Source organism: Sceloporus occidentalis, unplaced genomic scaffold, assembly GCF_023333645.1.
Source record: "Sceloporus occidentalis isolate IW3139 unplaced genomic scaffold, rSceOcc1.0.p SCAF_1, whole genome shotgun sequence".
Taxonomy (NCBI): Eukaryota; Metazoa; Chordata; class Lepidosauria; order Squamata; family Phrynosomatidae; genus Sceloporus; species Sceloporus occidentalis.
The window spans coordinates 22,982,365-23,000,881 of NW_028316981.1; the positions used below are offsets into that span (position 1 = coordinate 22,982,365).

Here is an 18,517-nt window from a genome sequence, read left to right on the forward strand (position 1 = left end):
TACATTTTATTAGCTTTCTCTCTTTTTTGTGCTCAGGTTTTACACAAGAGAGGTTTTCTTTCCCATTGGCATGACTGCAAGGGGGGTGGAAATGAATCTCTTGGTAACCATGACCGGGGAATTTGGACAACCCACACAAACAGGTTGAATCTCCCTTATCCAGAATGCTTGGGACCAGAAGGGATTTGGGATTGTTTCCCCCCTAGATTTTGGAATATTTGCATATACATAAAGAGATATCTTGGAGATGGGTTGTTATTGTGTGCCTTCAAGTCACTTCTGAATGAGCTGTCACAGACCCATAGAGTGGATTACATTTTCAACATCAGTTTATTTTAGCATTTGAGTGGATTTCATTTGCCAGCATCAATTTCTTTTAGCATTTGTTTTTGCTTATACATTGATTGTGTCCCTAAAATGGGATGGCTTTCTTGTGGGTTATTAATAAACCAAGCATTACCAGAAAAGCTGTTGATGCATTGCATTTAGTTGCTAACAATACCGTAACATTCTGCAGACCAAATGCATATAGTACAGTAGTATTTATTTCTGGTGGAGGGATGCTAACTCCTTTTTCTTACAGGTGCTTTTGACAGCTTCTAGAAAGGGTTACTGGGTCTTTTAATGGCAGTACTCTGGTGCTTTTCTTACCTTAACAGAAAGCAGACATTCAGCAGGTCTTCCTCAATGTTGAGCTTCTGTCTCGCAGGGAAGGTTTGTGGAATTTCTTGCCACACTGCAGCTGTTAAAACAAGAGACTGATACAAATTGTGGCAAAGTGTTCAACAGATGTGGCTTTCTGAGTCCTAGCACTAAAGAGAGGAAAAACCCGTATTCTTGAGGCATAAGTATGGGAACATTTGAATACCTTATATATACTCGAGTATAAGTTGACCTAATGTATAAGTCAAGGGCAAATTTGGGGGCCAAAATTATGGATTTTGCTATGACCCATAATACGTCAAGGGTAAAATTTAGGGGCATATAGCAAAGGATTTAAAGGATGAAGCCAAGCAAATGCCAAAGAACTTACAAAATTCCAGCAGACATAACTCTTTGTGTTTACTGTTAAGGCTGGATGGGTGAGAGAGTAGAAGGGTCAGTGCTTCACGTACTATACTCTTGCTTTTCACCAGGAGATGGTTCCTTCTTTTTAAAAAAGAGTTAAGATGCAGTACTTACTCTGCCCCAAGGATAAGTCGAGTCAGTTTTTTGGGGTCAATTTTTTTGACCTAAATTTCTAAACTTATACATGGGTATATAGAGTAACTATTTGTTTATATGAGTAACTGTTTTCCAGGCACAATTCAAAGTGCTATCTGAAATATTGTATATCACTATATGAGTCGGCCTGATTTTCAGTCTTTGGGGAATGGCATTCTCTCAATCCCACCACTATCACAGAGACATTTGATAAGGACACCAGGGAAAGCCTTCTTGCAGGCAGTGGGATTTCCTCCAAAGAGAGACCTGGATGATTCCCTCTCTGCTCTTTTCTATTAGCAGGAAAATACCTTTTTGTATACCAGGACCTTTGATCTTAAGTGGTCATTGCAGAAAGTCTTTTGACAAGAATCATAAAAAGACAGCGTGTGCTGTATTTATTTCTACTTTTTCATTGTCATTATTATATTTTAACTGCTTCTTACATTGTTGTGAAGTTATGTTTTTCATATAGATCTGTTTTTTAAGCATTATATTATGTATCATTTTAACTCTGTTCTATTTATTAGCATCAACACTCCACTTAAACACTCTTAAGTATTGGAATCTCGGGATATTTGGTATGGGACAGTGAGTAGGCTTTCTGTTTCTTTTAGGTTGTTTATTATATACAGTCATAGATATACAAATATATACACCCATCAGGGAGAAACAGATTTTTCATTGTCTAGGCATATTACATTCGTAACATTACATTGCAGGTTGGGCATCATAAGGACTAAGCTTTAGTATTTTGCTTTTCTATAGTAGTCATCCTCTATAGAGGAAATATTTTCTGATTTTTACCAGCAAGCATCTCTGTACTTAACACATAGAAGAAATTACACATAACATCTGTGGAGGAAACACAAAAACATACAAAAAAGATAATGTCTTCTGTGGGCATTGCAACCTATATACAGTGCGCCCTTGATATCCACTGTGGTTTGATTCCAGGACCCTCCGTGGATACCAAAATTTGTGGATGCTCAAGTCCCATTAAATACAATGGCATAGTAAAATGGTGTCCCTTATACAAAATGTCAAAATCAAGGTTTGCTTTTTGGAATTTATATATACTTTAAAGATATTTTGAAGCCGTGGATGCTTGAATCTGTGGATACAGAGGAGGCTGACTGTGTGTAGCTAGTTAGATAAGAATTACATCTAGCCTATTTGAGATCAGAGGTTTTCTCTTACCAAAATAATCTGGGTCTTATCAGTTAGAAACAGTGTTATCAGCATCTGAGCTGTATACCCATCCATATCCATGTGGGAACCTGAAGCTGACACTCAGTCAACCTAGCTTCTGCCTCTTCCAAACCAGTTTTATACCGATCTCAGCATTGAATCATCCAATCCGATTAACAAACTTTACCGATTAGCAATCTTTTACTCTGTGACATAACATTTGGAGATTGATAGTTCTTGGCTGCTTTTCATCTGATTGAATCAACAATCGGATACTAGTCATTTATTTGTTTATATTTCCTCACTGTTTTAAATTTATGATTAGATAAACTTCTTGCCTGGAATCAGTCAGTGCCTATGCCTTTGGGTTTACAAAAACATTTCACAATATATAAAGTTTTATACATTACTACCTTTATATTTTATACTTCATAAACATGCTTGTTACACTGATATTATTTGTCTGTTTATTTATTTTATTCATTTTTATTCCTCCTTTCTCCCAATAATGGGACTCAAGGTGGCTAACAACATTTCAAAACAATATAGATTAAAAACACTTCAAAAGTTAAATGAAAGTAAAACAATTTAAAATATTAAATGCATTAAAACAATTTAAAAAATTAAAGATCCTTAAAAGCTTCAAAACCTGCACCACACAGCATTAAGAGTCCAACCTCAACAGTCTGTAAAGGTCTGGCAGCAGAAAAATGTTTTAACCTGGTGCCAGAAGGAGAGCAAGGACGAGGCCATCTTGACCTCTCGAGGGAGGGAGGTCCAAAGTCAGGGAGCAGCCATCAAGAAGGCCTTCTCCCTTGTTCCCATCAAACAAGCCTGAGAAGGGCCTCCCATGATGATCTTAAAATGCACTCGTATAGGGAAATATGGTCCTTCAAATAGCCTGGATCAAAGCCATATATGGCTTTATGGGTCAAAACCAGCACTTTGAATTGTGCTCGGAAGCAGGCTAAGCTGTGGCAACAAGAGACTTGTATGTCCCAGTTAACAATCTCCCTGCAGTTGTTTGCCAACTGAAGTTTCTGAGCACTTTTCAAAGGAAGCACCATGTAGAGCGCATTAGAGAAATCCAAACGGGATGTAACCAAGGAATGTACAACTGTGGGCAGATCCAACTTCTCCAGGAACAGGCTGTGGCATCACTGGGGGTGGGGTGGGGTGTGGATGAACTGCACCAGGTAAAACCTTCTGGGGACCACACAACCGGGTCCCATGCAGTCATGGCCATATGGGACTCAAAAGACCAGGGGGTTCTGAGAGGGCTGAGTGCACCCCCCACCTCGCTGCTGCGATGCCATTCTATGCACTGTGGCAGCAAGTTGGGGGAGTGCTCTTTTGGCCCCGTCCGGAAATCCCCACTGCACCTCTTCACATTGGGGGTCACCCCAGGCAGGGATGCCACTGAGAACAGGTACAGTTGGTGCACTAGCTTTATCTGTGCAATAGCACTTCATTCAAGCTTCAGTGATTTAAATTTTGCAAAATATACCAAAATCAGCACTCAGCCCATAACATCTGTCCTCTAGCCAATCTCCTGCCAAGAAAGCTAGCAATCAAATCAAGTAACCCATCAAAAAATCTTGCATGCACACGTACATGGATTTTGTTGCTGTTGCATGCCTTCACATCTACTCAAACTTATGGCAATCTCCTTGTAGAGTTTTCTTGTCAGGATTCATTAAGAGAAGGTTTGCCATTGCCTTTCTCTAAGGCTCTAACTTGACCAAGGTCATACAGTTGCTATTTGGAGATTCAAACCTTGGGGCTCATTCACACTGCCCAGTTAAAGCACTATTATTCTAAGCCAGAGCACTCCAGTATCTCACTAGACTACAAATCCCACGTTTCTATAGGATTGAACCAAGATAGTTAAATAGAATAATAGTACTATAATCATGTACTGTGAATGGACCCCTGGTCTCACAAAATCCTAGATGACTGGTGCCCAACCTCTTCTATGCCCCACACCCCTAGGAAATATTTGTTTAATGTTTGCACCCCTGGAAAAGTAATATCACTTCTGAAGATGAAGAAATCTAATTTATAATTTTTCAACCACAAATTGAACTACATACAACATTGTTGGGGAACAAACTGAGCCTTTTAAAAATAAGCTTTTTACTCAGTGTATAAAAAGAAAATCCAGTTTGAGCAATTCGATTCAAATTTATTTAGAAAAAAAATGTAAACAGTAAATTCAGTCCCAACTGTGAACATAAAATTCAATGATTTCTTTGCTTCTGCGTCTCATTAATGTTTTTGTCAAAGTGTGGAACTTACTTTTTGACTGCAGTCTGCAGGTCTGCCTCTGGATGGCTGATGACACAATCTACTTTTTGCTGCACCTCCTGAAATTCCATCTTGCACCCCTTGGGGATGTGGGAACCCTAGGGTGGGAACCCCTGTCGTAGACCAACACTCAAACCATTACACACCATGCTGGTCTCCACACATTGGTTTACTACTGGGAACATATCAAGTCTCTTTCTTTACCTGAGATTTGACTGTTGCTTGCTGTTCCAGAGGTTGTGATCTACAGACCACTGGCTGCCAGTTGTAATGGAGCAATTTGTGCTAATGGATCCACGGCAGAGGGCCTTGTATCGTGATGTCATGCAGGAGAGCTACGAGACACTGATGGCACTTGGTAGGCTCCATTTATTTTCTTTAATTGGGAGTCAGGGAAACCTACCTTCAATTCATCTCTGCAGTATTCATTTAATCCTTTAAATGTCTGGGGAGGGGTTGCTATCTAGCTTCATAGTGTCTGTTCCCAAGGGAGTGATGACTCTCTTTATGCTGTCTTAGGGGAAAAAAACTCCGTTTTTCTGGTTATATTTGGTTATACATTTTGCGTACACGACTTTGTGGCCAGAATCCTTTTGGTGACACATAAAGGCATAAGTTGTGCTATGGATGTGGAGTGGCTTTTTTTTTTTTTTTTTTTGGGGGGGGGGACACTGTAGAACAGAGATAATGTAGAATCTTGCCCTTTATATATATGTGTGCATGCCAAAAATTATAATAGAGGCTGTCTCTCCCATATCCAAAATGTTTGGGACCAGAAGTGTTTTGGATTTCAGATTTTTTTTTTGATTATGAAATATTTGCATATACATAATGAGGTATCTTGGAGATGTAACCCAAATCTAAACATGACATTCATCTGTCATTTGTATATACCTTATGCACATAGCCTGAAGATAATTTTATACATAATATTTTTTATAATTTTGTACATGGAACAAAGTTTGTGTAAACTGAACCACCAGAAAGCAAAAGTGACCATAGACCATGGTATCCTTCTGGAGCGCCTGGCAGAGGTGGGAATCGGGGGCACTGCGCTCCAGTGGTTCCAGTCCTACCTCTCTGGGAGGTTCCAGATGGTGCAGCTGGGAGACGTGTGCTCCGATAAGAGGGCCCTTACAACTGGGGTCCCTCAAGGAGCCATTCTGTCCCCCATGCTTTTTAACATTTACATGAAACCGCTGGGAAAGATCATCCGGAGACATGGGGCGCGGGGTTATCAGTACGCTGATGACACCCAAATAGTCTTCTCTATGTCTCCGACTGATGCAGTGACTGGGGATGGCATCTCTCCTCTCGTGGCATGCCTGGAGTCAGTAATGGGCTGGATGAGGGAAAACCGACTCAGTCTGAATCCAGAGAAAACGGAGGTGCTCGTGATAGGTTCCCCTGGCCCGGGGATGGCGGTGGTTCCACCTGCCCTGAACGGGATCACGCTTCCCGTGAAGGATTCAGTACGCAGTCTGGGGGTGCTCCTTGATTCGTCCCTCCACCTTACAGCTCAGGTGGATGTGACGGTCAGGAGCACCTGTTTTCAGCTTCGGCTGATTCGCCAGCTGCGTCCCTTCCTGGACCGGGGGCACCTTGAAACAGTAGTACATGCTCTGGTAACCTCTCGTTTGGACTTCTGCAATGTGCTCTACATGGGGCAGCCCTTGTACCAAACCCGGAAGCTACAATTAGTGCAGAATATGGCAGCTAGGCTGGTTACTGGCATACCCAGAGCCAGCCACATAACACCAGTGCTTAAGGATCTGCACTGGCTGCCGATTCGCTTCCGGGCGCAATACAAGGTGCTGGTTATCACCTATAAAGCCCTAAATGGCTTGGGCCCAGGATACCTTGAGGACCGCCTCTCCCCATACAATCCGCCCCGCGCTCTCAGAACATCTGGGCAGCAGTTATTGAGGGTCCCAGGGGCCAGACTAGTCTCCACGTCTAGAAGAGCTTTCTCCATCTCGGCCCCGACCCTCTGGAATTCTCTGCCCATCGAGCTCCGCTCGGCCACCTCCCTGGCCCAGTTTAAAAAGGGGCTTAAAACTTTTTTGTTTAAATCGGCATTCCCCGACACAAGCCCCAATTAGCTCCTCCCCCCCCCCCCCACCTAGGTCAGCAGTGGCAAGCTGGCTCGATTGTTTAATATGTTGTAATTTTAATGTAATTGTAATTTGATGTATTGTTTTTATGTTTTTATGATGTTGTACACCGCCCTGATTGTATAGAAGGGCAGTATAGAAATTTATTTATTTATTATTAAAGTGTCGCTATCTCAGCCACCTATGTGGACAATTTTGGATTTTGGAGTATTTCAGATTTCAGAATTACAAATATGGGACACTTAACCTGTAGTCTGTATTTGCCCAGAAAATAAAAAGGGCTTAATTGATAAGGGATCATCTTGCATCACATAACTTGTTGTTTGTGTGGAAGCTTTCATTTTATGCATAATCCTTCACTCAGCAGCTCTTTTCACCTTGTGAACTAGATCCAGGTGAAGGAGAAAGACAGAGAGAAAACACATTAAGAGAGGGGTGGGAACCATGCAGCCATCCAGATGTTGTTGGTCTGCAAGTTCCAGCAGCTATAGCTAATATAGCCATGGTAAGAAATGTTGAAAGTTTCTACCCTTGCATTAAGACTTTTGGAATGTCAAATTCCATTCTTAGCCTCAAAACTTAAGTTTGTATAATGATCACACATGGATGGATACATAACCAGTCTTTATGTAAGTAACAGCTCTGCCTGTCTAGATTCCTTATTAGCAGGACATCTTGAGTTTTCCTATGGTACACTGAATAAATAATTAAACATTGAAGGAGTCTGAAGAATTAGAAATAAGAAACAGAATTCAATTTAGGCCATAGTGGATAAGGGACCATCAGTTCTCACCACCCAGAAACAAACAGATTAGCATAGGGAGAGGTGTTCCCAAACATGTTCAGAGTACGGTTTCCTGACTACCAAGTAAAACAAAGATGATATCCATACATCAAGAGGAGTGCTTCCAGATAAAAGCAGATAGGAACAGTGTTTTTTTTTTTTTAAAAAAAACAAACCTATTTAATGACAGCTTCCAGAACACATACACCCATTTAGTATGGCCATGGGGCAGGGAAAGTGGTACACATATGCCCAAAAATTAAGAACAGTGTGTCTCTGTTCAGCACATAGTTAATTTTTGTACCAGAATGATTTTACTGCCCTTTCACAGTGACATCCACTCTTGAGTTATTTCCAGATTGCTTGGGGGGTGGGGGGTTAGTTCCTTCCTTCTGTTGTTAAACAATTGGATCTTAGCTTAGCAGATCTTAGTTAATTTATCAAGTCATTCAGATCTAAAGTCTGCCTACCTATTGTATCTCTAGAAATGCAGATACTTGCTTTTGTTTGTTTTAGCTTACATACTTGAACTAAGCAGTTCTTTTGCATTACATTCCCTTTCTTTGAGAAGAATTTCCACTGCCCAAGCCTGATTTGCTGTCACGATTAGAAAGAGGAAACGAAGCAACATTTGACCTACAATCACCAGGAAGCCTCCCTCCAGGTGAGTCCTGAGTCTGCTCAAGAGGTTGATCATTCATGGATTTATCCAAGTTCTGCCACCAGGAAGCCTAGTTTGTGCTTGACTAGTGAATTTTCTTCAAGAATTTCCTTCAGTCCAAACTTTAAAGGCCCTGTCCAAGGTACTGGAACTGTTTTAGGGAACAGGGTTCAGGACCTTGGGTTAGCCAGTGTGAGTAGTGATTTGGACTATGACTCTGAAGGCCAGGGTTTGAATCCCCTCCTGGCCATGGAGAACCACTGGGTGACCTTGAGAAGTCACACTTTGTCAGCCATGGAGGGAGGCAATGGCAAACCCACTCTGAACAAATGTTGCCAAGAAAACCCCATAATAGGTCACCTTGGGATCACCTTAAGTCAGAAAGGTCTTCTGAGATTCTGGCTGCATAAACACTTGCAGGAGAGGTTTAGATACAAGTTTCTACTTCCATCTGCAGGTCACCTCCCACATAGATCTTGCGATACAGTAGGAGGTTGGTTGAGATGCTAGAGCCACCATTTTGCATCTTGCTCCACTACTTAGCTGTTGTTTTGCATCCAACTCCAGTTGGTAGAAACCTTGGGTTACTAGTTTAAAACAAAAGCAAAAACACAACAGTAAAATCCTGCAGCCCTGAATTCTGACCATCCTTGATTTACAGCACACATTCCATGCCTCTTTATAAAAGATAAATTTTGGACTGCAATTTTCAGACAGTATGACTACAAGTGTCCAAGCTGACTGGGGGATTCTGGGAGTTCTAGTCAAGAAAGGAAAGAAACATTTTCAAGCCCTTCTCTTACCTTGAAGTAGGAGATTGCTTAAGGACGAGAAGGATAAGAATCTCACAAACTCAGCCACGCATATTTAGGGAAGCATTCCCAGACCCTACATGATTGTTAGCCTAAACTGTTTCTAACCAGTGATGTTTATTTTATTGCTTCCAATTTAATATATGTATTAATCTCTATTGTTCTTTGTAGATTATATGCCTCTGGCAGGTCTTTATTTTATTTTATGTACAGCGCTGTGTAAATGTACAGTGCTTTATAAATAATTCTTAATAATGATAATAATATTCTATTTGCATAACTCTGGCTAATTCTTCTTCGTGTCTCAGTTACTCCAGCAGTAAATGAGGATATGGAGGAAGAGAATCCTGTGCAAGAAGTTTCCAAAGAGGTAGAGTCTGCTGCTGAAACCTCCCAAACTCCCATAGATGAAGCCGTGAGTAGCAAGTCCCAGGCTGAGAGTTCCCTACTTTCTCCTCCTTTATCACCTCCATTGCCACCTTCAAACCCCAACATTTGCCATAGATGTGGCAAAACCTTCAGCCACAAGTCTGCCTTGATGAAACACCAGAAGATCCACACAGGAGAGAAACCCTACGAGTGTGAAGAATGTGGGAAGAGTTTCATTCAGCGTTCAGACCTGACTATCCATCAGAGAACCCATACAGGGGAACGGCCATATCAATGCCTGGACTGTGGGAAAAGTTTTAGTGTCAGCTCCACCCTGCTGACCCACCAGCGGCTTCATGCACCGAGTGGTGAAAAACCCAACCGCTGCCCTGAGTGTGGTAAGTGCTTCAGTGATCCAACAGCTCTGGAGCGGCATCGCAAGAGTCATGCCGGGGAGAAACCCCATGAGTGTGTGGACTGTGGGAAAAGCTTTGCTTGGAGCTCCCACCTTGAGCGGCACCGACGGATTCACACAGGGGAGAAACCGTACAAGTGCCATGAGTGCGGCCGGGCCTTTGCATGGAGCTCGCACTTAGACCGCCACATGCGGACTCACACAACATCGGCTCTGCCTGAAGAAGCACCCCCCTCAAAGTGTGTGGACTGTGGCAAGCGAGTCAACCACATCACCCAACCTCATCGGTTTAAACACAAGAGCACCCAGACCCCTCTGGGGCATGAGGACATGATCAAGGAGAATGAGACAGGGCAGCCCCATCACCGGTGCACCCTGTGTTGGAAAGGCTTCAGCCTGCATTCTAACCTACTCAAACACCAATGTGTTCACATGGGCGAGAAGCCATACCAGTGCTCAGAATGTGGTCGCCAATTTAGCTGGTGCTCCGCCCTCCTCAAGCATCAGCGCACTGCTCACAATAAAGACAGGACTTACTCCTGTTCAGAATGTGCCCTAGGTTTTGGAAAACCTGCTTCCTTGGCCAAGCACAAGCTCACTCACACTGGTGGGAAGCCTGACCAGCATTCTGATGGTGACAAAAACTTTGAGCGGAGCATCCACTTGGAGAGACATAAGCAAATCCATGCTGGGGAGAAATCCTGCACATGTGGGAATTGCAGCCAAGGGTTTGCTATGAGGTCCCAGTTGGGGCACCACCAACGGGTCCTCACTGGAGCTCGTCCCCACAGTTGTGGAGAGTGTGGCAAGAGCTTTACCTTAGGCACTACGCTGGCCACACACCGATGCCTTCATGACTCTGAGGCCAAGCCTCACCGATGTCCTGAATGTGGGAAAGGTTTTAGTGCCACAGCTGTGCTGGAGCGCCATCGCCGACTGCATCGTGGTGAGAAGCCCTATCAGTGCGATGTCTGTGGCAAGGGCTTTGCCTGGAGCTCACACTTTGACCGCCACCAGCTCTCACACACAGGAGAGAAGCCCTTCCCTTGTGCCTACTGTGGGAAATGTTTTGGGCGTAGCTCCCACCGCAACCGGCACCAACGTGCCCATGCCATCCCCACTCAGGGCCAAGACCAGCCACAGAATGATAAAGATCAAGACAGTGCTTTACTGCCAACCACAACTGCCAACTGGTGGGAGGAAGGGGAAGGAGAAAGGAGGCCTTTGATGGAGCAGCAAGAAGTCTGGCCATCCACCTTGGATGCAACCAGCCCTTTCCAGTGGACAGCCAAGTCTCCTGGTGATGCATGGAGGACCGTGGGGGAAAATGCCCTTGGGCAGGCGCCTGAGGATTTGACGGATCCTGCCGAAAACTGGACCCAACCACCCTCTACAGTACCCCTTGCTACTCACTTTCCTTGACTGAAAGCTGGTGCCAAGCTCATCCTCTTGTTAAATGGCTCTCTTACGCTCTTTGGAAGTGCCAGACACCCCTCCATTCTCTTGGGGTAAGATGACAGGGGAACCTCTTCCTTTCTGCCATCCAGTCTCCTGATCCATATCTGGGTATTGCTGCTACAGCTGCTAAAGAGTATGAATACCCTGGGGCCAAAAATTCTCACAAAAGGATCTACTGTGGATCAACTACTGTGGATCAAGAGTGAGTTGTGTGTCAACATGGATCTTATTTTTAGGAGCTGAGGTGAGGGAGAATTAAGTAGTAGAAGTTGCATGGGTGAAGGAAGGAAGCAGATTGCTGATGGTTACAGGGTGCTTATGCATCACAAATATATTTTAGAAAGATTTTCTAGATTACAGTTCCTAGCATCTCCCAGGCAGCCTAGAGGTGAGGAATTGTACCTTTGTATAGCAAACAATAGCAAGTACACAACCGCTAATCAATGCACTTAAGAACTCCCTAAGCGGTTTACAATGTGTAAGCTTTTTGTCCGTGCAGGCTCAGGGATTCTGTGAATAGTAATCCCACTACCACCACCACAAGGGAATTTCTCCAAACTTTGGGAGGGAATAAATTAATTACAAAATCATTACCTGTCTAACACTGTAAAATGTTTTACCATTTAATCCATAAAGAGATTCTTCTGATAGCTTCCATTCCCCACAACAGAAGTCCAATCTGCACTGCAGAAATAATGCTCAGTGCAATGGAATTCTGGGATTTGTGGTTTTGTGAGAATTTTAGTTTCTTTGTCAAGAGAGTTTTAGTGCCATAACAGACTACAAACCCCAGAATCCCATAGCATGGAGTCATGGCAGTTAAAGCAGTGTCAATTTGCATTATTTCTGCAGTGCAGATTAGACCAGTAAAGTAGACTGATATCATTTCCATTATACAGAAGTGAGGCTCTAGAGCCCAAGATCTACTTCCCATTCCTTGAGCCACAGGAGCATGTGCATGGAGGAGTAGTCCATAAATAGTGGGAAGAGGGAAAACAAAGAAAAAAGAAGGCCACAAGCAACCCAGCAGGGAAGACAACCCACACATTCATTTGCCCTGATTTGACCCAGCTTGTTGCATCTCCATGTGACACAGACAGAAACAGCAACCGTGCAGTAAACTAGTCAGTCTCAGAATCAGCAACAACTGTTTTGTTTTGTGTCTGATGTTCTCAGACATGGGACAACTCCTGTGAACAGATAAGCTTCCACATTTTGTGTGAGTCAGTGATGATAACCTAGAATTCTCTATATGTGTATGTTCTGCATGACAATGATGCTGGATCTGGAACAAAAGCATTTCTTGGTGTTTTTTAAGAGCACATTTCCAGCCTCCTTGGTGTCAGAGAAATCTTTCAGAATTCTAGTTTACAGGGAAATAGGTTCATGATGAACAACCACTTTTTATAACTAGGATTGTATGTATATTCTCTGGACCACTGTTTATAGCCAGGACCAATGCTTGTATTCTACCTGGAAAGTATTCAGTTTGGATGTAGAATTCCACATCCTTGAAAATTCATATTTAATGTTGAAAATGAAGAAGCAAATATTCTAATCTTTATAGCATGGGGTAGGACAGAGGTTCTGTCAGAGTTTTGGTCCTTAGGGAGTGAGGCTTAAGAGTTTGACATCCCTTTATCCTGCAGCTGCCAGGAGCAACACATTGTAGAAGCAAGAGCTGTCAAGGTGATGACATGAGCTATTATCCCACACAAGAGGGAAATGCCTTTTCTAATGTTGCTTGCCATTGTCAGCTTTTATAAGTATTTGATGTTTATTCCATCTATTTTTTTATCTGCTGACTGATAAGTCAGTACCTGTGCAGTCAAATCAAACCACCAACTGAGTCATCCCACCAATTAAAATCAGTTGCAATCCTTGCCTACATAATTCCTGGCAAGAAAATGGGTGAACCGTAACATATTTTGTAATAGCTCTAGATAGGAACGTTGGGTACTTACCGTGACACGTTCATTTCCTGCAGAGAAGGGTCCTGGTATCCTGTAATCTGGGTTTAGCTCCTCCTATTTGCTCCTGTAGGCAGGGACAATAAACAAAAGACCGGCCCCTATATAGGGAGGAGCTAGCCCTCCTGAGCCTCAGTCAATAACAAGCCAAGCGACTACTAAGGTAATCAAGGAACTGAACTTTAGTAACATCAGCTAAGGGTTAACTAGAACACCTTAGAAAAAACTAGTCCAAGAACAAACAAGAACTCAGAAAAACCAATCCAGCAACAAGAAGAAGAACAAGGCAGGTCCACCAACAGGCAGGCAGGGTCGGAGGCCGCAGGCAGCACCCGGGTGGGCAGGATGCCAGGACCCTTCTCTGCAGGAAATGAACGTGTCACGGTAAGTACCCAACGTTCCTTTTCCCAGCAGAGAGGGTCCTGTCCTCCTGTAATCTGGGATTTACAAAAGCCCTCTCGAACTGGGAGGGAGGTGCTGCTAGGAGACTGTGGCCCCCGACACAATCTGTTGGAGGGACCTCCTTTCAAATGACGCCTCTGCGGACTGAGACACGTCCAGTTTGTAATGTCTTACAAAGGTCGAAGGCGACTTCCATGTGGCCACCCTGCAAATATCTGACAGGGAGGCGCTAGTGGTCAAGGCCGCAGAGGTAGATGCACTCCTGGTTGAGTGCACCATCAACCCCTCGGGTGGAGTGAGATCAAGAGTTCAGTAGCTCTTTTGAATAAAAGACCTGATTCACCTACTCAGAGTCGAGACTGGTACCTTGCACCCCAAAGAGCCCAGGCGAAAGGAAAAGAACATCTCAGATGACCTTAAGGTTGAAGTCCTCTTGATGTAGATTTTGAGGGCTCTGCACACATCCAATGTGTGCCAGGTCTTTTCCAAGTCCTTCTTAGGATCGGGGCAGAATGAAGGCAGGAGAATATCCTGTGACACCTGAAAGGCTGAGTTGACCCTAGGCACGAAGGTAGGGTCTGGACGAAGGCACGCTGAGACAGGCCTAAAAATACACAAGTCTTTACGTACCGACAGGGCCCCAGCTCTGACACCCATCTGGCGGAGGGAATGGCCGTGAGGAAGATGACCTTGAGGGAGAGGTGTTTGAGGAAGGCCTCCCAAAAGGACTTGATCGGCCCAACCGTCAGAGCCTTTAAGACCGTGTTCACATCCCAAGATGGAAAACGATGTCTGGTGGGCAGGCCCTGTTGGAAAACTCCCCTCAACAGCCTCTTAATGTGAGGATGGCTGCCATTCTGGCTGCTCTCGTATGGAGCAGAAACGACGTGATGGCAGACACCTGCCTTATAACCATGTTGGGTCAAGTCCCTTCTTAATGTCATCTTGGATGGACTATAGCAGGTCAGCCACTGAAAACCTGAAGCAGTTGATGAGAACTTGCCTAAGCAGTGGATTATGTGATCAATCAGAATAGAACCTGATCTAATCTGGACCTATGGCAGCTTCCAGCCTATCACTGATCACCTTGTCAACTGGTTATAGCAATGAAGGTGATATTAAGGTGATTTCATTTGTAGTAATTAAGACTTACCACTCTGAAAGAGGAATGTTAATGTCTGACCTCCAATTAAAATTTCAAAACAATGTGCAGTTCTTTACTGGAACATCTGTGAACCTGTGTAAAATAAGACTAATCCCATGGTTAGGCAAAGAAGACACTGGATTAACCTTTATCTCGCAGACATTGGTGAGTCCATGCAGAAGCATAGATGCACTCTGTGTTAACAGGGCATGTGGTCAGAATTAAGTCTGATTTCTTTTGAGGATGAACATGTCTAGAGACTTCAAAAATCACCCCAACTCCATGTAGCAGACTATCATCAACCTGTATGAAGGCTGAGGGGTCTCCCGGCTAAATGAACTGCTGATTAAGGAGTCATGAAATGGGAACAGGGGGCTTGGCAAGGATAGCCCTCTGGTATCTAATTTCGAGGAGAGAATTTTTCCCACAAAAGGGATCTGTCAAAGGAACACAAACCTAAATTTAAAATAGTATAGTGGGCCCTCGATATGGAGTTGGATTTAGGACTTTGCATGGATACCAAATCCATGGAAGCTCAAGGCATATAAAATATAATCGCATAGTAAAATGGAGTCTCCTATATAAAATAGTAAAATCATAGTTTGCTGTGTTGTATTTTTGTTTTGTTTGTTTTTTTGGAATATATATATATATATATATATATATATATATATATATATATATAAAAGCTGTGGGCATATAGGTGGCTGGTGTAAGTCTCTATATGGAGCTGTATGGTATATTAAATCTGAGCATTTTTGCTAGCAGAAAACAAGGCATAGGCACTAGGAAGTCCGTTTTTCCAGCCCCAAAAGGTAGTAAACAATGGTGTTGTTTGGACCAGACCATGTCATGAAAACCCAATCAGGGATAAGACACTCACCCACACAGCAGCTAACCTTATAACCATAAAATCATAGAATCATGGAGTTGGATGAGACCACAAGGGCCATCAAGTCCAACCCCCTGCCATGCAGGAAATCACAATCAAAGCATGCCCAACAATTTGCAAAGGAATCTTGTAGCACCCTGAGACCACTAAAGAAAAGAGATTAGCAGCATGAACCTCCATGGCCTTGAGCCCAATTCATCATATGTATGATAGATCCTGTTACAATAGGCTTTCCAAGCCAGGCAGCAGTTGAATGGCAAGCCCATCAGCAGGCATTCTTACTTAAAATTTAACAATCTAGACAAGGTAAGAGGTAATTGTGATTTTTGTGGCAGACCCCTCAGGGCTCTGTAGGATGTCTGAATGGGATTTGAAGCAACCCCTTAGTAGAGAAACCTGATTATATTGTTTTAAAACACTCATGGAGGAAGGGGAGTTTCTTCTTCGTGGTCTCTGCGAATCATACAAATGGGTTTTACTGCGCCTGCACAGTGCTGTTCGGAAACTTCTGGAATCACTGGGCAAAGTTTACTTTGCAACATATAGAAACTTTTTGGCGGTAACTCCGCCCACCCGTTATAAGGCCCCTGCCTTCCCGCTCTTTTCCCCAGTTCCTTTTTTCCGCCACGCTAGCTGCTTCAGGAAACTTTCGCTTGCTTCGCTTGCTTGGAATCACTTTCGTTTTTGACCTCAGACTGTTGATCTCGTTCTCTGGATTCTCCTTCGGCTGTGTCGTTCTCTCAAGATGCCTGCACCCTTCAAGAAGTGTGACATCTGCGGGGGAAAAAGGCTCTGGACCTAATGGAGACAGTGATGGAGGCCCATGAGGAGGCAAGAAAAGTCATCATGTGGCTTTTATGGCTAGCCCCTCCCTTGAAGAATTAGTTTCCAGGCATCTTCTCTGGCCTGGAAAAAGGAGAGGGGGGTGAGCAGAAACAGCACAACTCAAACCTCATGTGCTAACATTAATAAAATGAACACCAGAAAGGTTAACCAGTATCTCTTGTAAATCTGAGCCCACAGCCCTGTTGCTGTGGGGGCTCTCCCCTCCTTTATTTGCCCCATGAAGGGAGGCTGCCTGGGCAGTGGCTTATTCCAAGCACTGAGGAAACTGCTCTTAAGTTAGCAGTGACTGAAGACCATTGCTAATCATGGGTAGATAGCTGCATATGGCCTGTAGTGTAGCCCTGATACTCACAGGGCATTTTTTTAATTTATGTTTAAAACAGCCCCAACTTCAGGCTGGGGTTTACAGCTTAGCCCTTTTAATTTCAGGCAGGCTTTATAGTAACCTGGCTGCATGATAGAAGCTAGCTTGGTCCTCAACTCCCTCCCACTTGCATAGGTAGCTGGGAAGGGCAGAGGGACTGCTGTGGGCCATGGCTCTACATTTACCTGAGGTAAGTCTGTGTCCTGAGAAAGGATAATCTCTGATGGAAAGGAGAGGCCAAGCACTCAAGCTTTTCTCTCAAGAGTGCCACGGTTTGGGGCAGCCAAACACAATTGGGGGTGAAGGGAACTCTCCACCCATGATATCCACAAGTGGATTAACCCTTTTTGTTGTTGTAATTTTTGGGGAGGGAACACAGGAGGATTTGTATCCATGTGGTCTCTCAAAGAATCCTTGGGTTGGAAGAGATCCCAAGGGCCATCCAGTCCAACCCCATTCTGCCATGCAGGAACTCTCAATCAAAGCATTCCCGATAGATGGCCCTCCAGCCTCTGTTTAGAAGTGGGTGGCAGAGGCCATGCTCTCTCTGGGGTGGACATGAAGCCATTTTGTGCTTTTTTGTGGGATGCTCTGTGGCAGCCAAAAAAGACCATTTTAGAGTTGGAAGCTTCAGCTCCTGCTGGGCCAAGTCCAGCTTCCTTTACAGCCATGTGTCTGTGCAACACAGAGGAGGAATCCTCTGCCTCCTTACACACCATCTCATTATAAGAATTCAAAAGGAATGTGCAGGAGCCCTGGCAACACCACCATGTGTTTCCCAGTCTGCAAAAGGATCCCCCACACCTGTTAGGGTCCTGGGTGCCATTGGGGCCAGAGATGAGAAGGAATGGGGAGACCAAGGGTTAATGCCCCCATCTGCCCTCCTGGCAGAGTCCTAAACCTTATGCTAGGCATAGTGCCTGCAATGGCCATGGCAGAGGCCTCATGGCAATGCCTGCCCTGAGCGAGGGCATTAGATCTGGCAAAGGTTCTTTGGTGGGTAGAGAGAGAGGGCCCCCTGGTACTCACCGTTCTCCTGTGACTTCTGGCTGGCTTGCCTCTCTGACCTTGGCCATTTCAGGCTGGGCAGAGGTGATGCAGAGAAATCCTTTGCCATGGCTTTTGGCTGGCCTGTCCTCTGAACTCTGGCCCCAAATGGGCTGAGCAGGGAAGTTTCCATGACTTCTGGCCAGTTTCCTCACTGATCCCTGGCCTTAAACAGGCTGGGCAGAGGTGATGTGGAAAAACAGAGACATGGAGGGGATACCCCTCACCATCTCTTCCCACGGCTCCCATGTGCTGCAATGCTGTTTGCAGAAATCTCCTGTGCTCCCACCATGAAAGGGGGCAGCTTTGGAGGAGAGGGAGAGTCATTGGCAAAGCCAAGACCTTTCTCCAATCCTGGGAGCCCTTGCCATTTTAAGTCTTCTTCATGCTTCCAAGGCTGTAGTAAAGAAGCTGCAGAGCAACAGCAAACACATCCCAATGGGTCTCCCTCTGAAGCCAGCTCCCTCTGTTGAGCTGGCAGACCCTGAGCTAGGGAAGCCTGGGTTAAGGATGGCCCTTCACCCATGCTCTCAGGGTC

General features: G+C 44.3%; 1 protein-coding gene across 4 annotated transcripts; it reads left to right on the forward strand.

Moving 5' to 3' along the window:
* The first annotated feature begins 544 nt into the window (after window positions 1-544).
* Window positions 545-15,383, forward strand: LOC149321177 (uncharacterized). 4 transcript variants are annotated; one of them, XM_089516742.1, is made up of 5 exons: window positions 545-848; window positions 1,734-1,794; window positions 4,936-5,059; window positions 8,171-8,263; window positions 9,381-15,383. In XM_089516742.1, exons 3-5 carry the CDS (start codon window positions 4,972-4,974, stop codon window positions 11,276-11,278), a joined length of 2,079 nt encoding a protein of 692 aa, XP_089372868.1. In that variant the 5' UTR covers window positions 545-848; window positions 1,734-1,794; window positions 4,936-4,971; the 3' UTR covers window positions 11,279-15,383. The 4 variants fall into 4 exon arrangements, with proteins under 4 accessions (XP_089372868.1, XP_089372897.1, XP_089372888.1 ...); XM_089516771.1 differs by lacking the exon at window positions 1,734-1,794; XM_089516762.1 differs by lacking the exon at window positions 545-848 and having other exon boundaries at window positions 871-1,794; window positions 4,706-5,059.
* Window positions 15,384-18,517: the final 3,134 nt, after the last annotated feature.

What these genes read in the sequence shown, in the direction of transcription:
- LOC149321177 (XM_089516742.1), top strand. Translation starts at nt 4,972, where the DNA reads ATGGAGCAATTTGTGCTAATGGATCCACGGCAGAGGGCCTTGTATCGT. An exon ending in CGAGACACTGATGGCACTTG is followed by an intron (nt 5,060 to 8,170) that starts GTAGGCTCCATT and finishes TTCTTTGAGAAG; the next exon opens with AATTTCCACTGCCCAAGCCT. An exon ending in ACCAGGAAGCCTCCCTCCAG is followed by an intron (nt 8,264 to 9,380) that starts GTGAGTCCTGAG and finishes TTCGTGTCTCAG; the next exon opens with TTACTCCAGCAGTAAATGAG.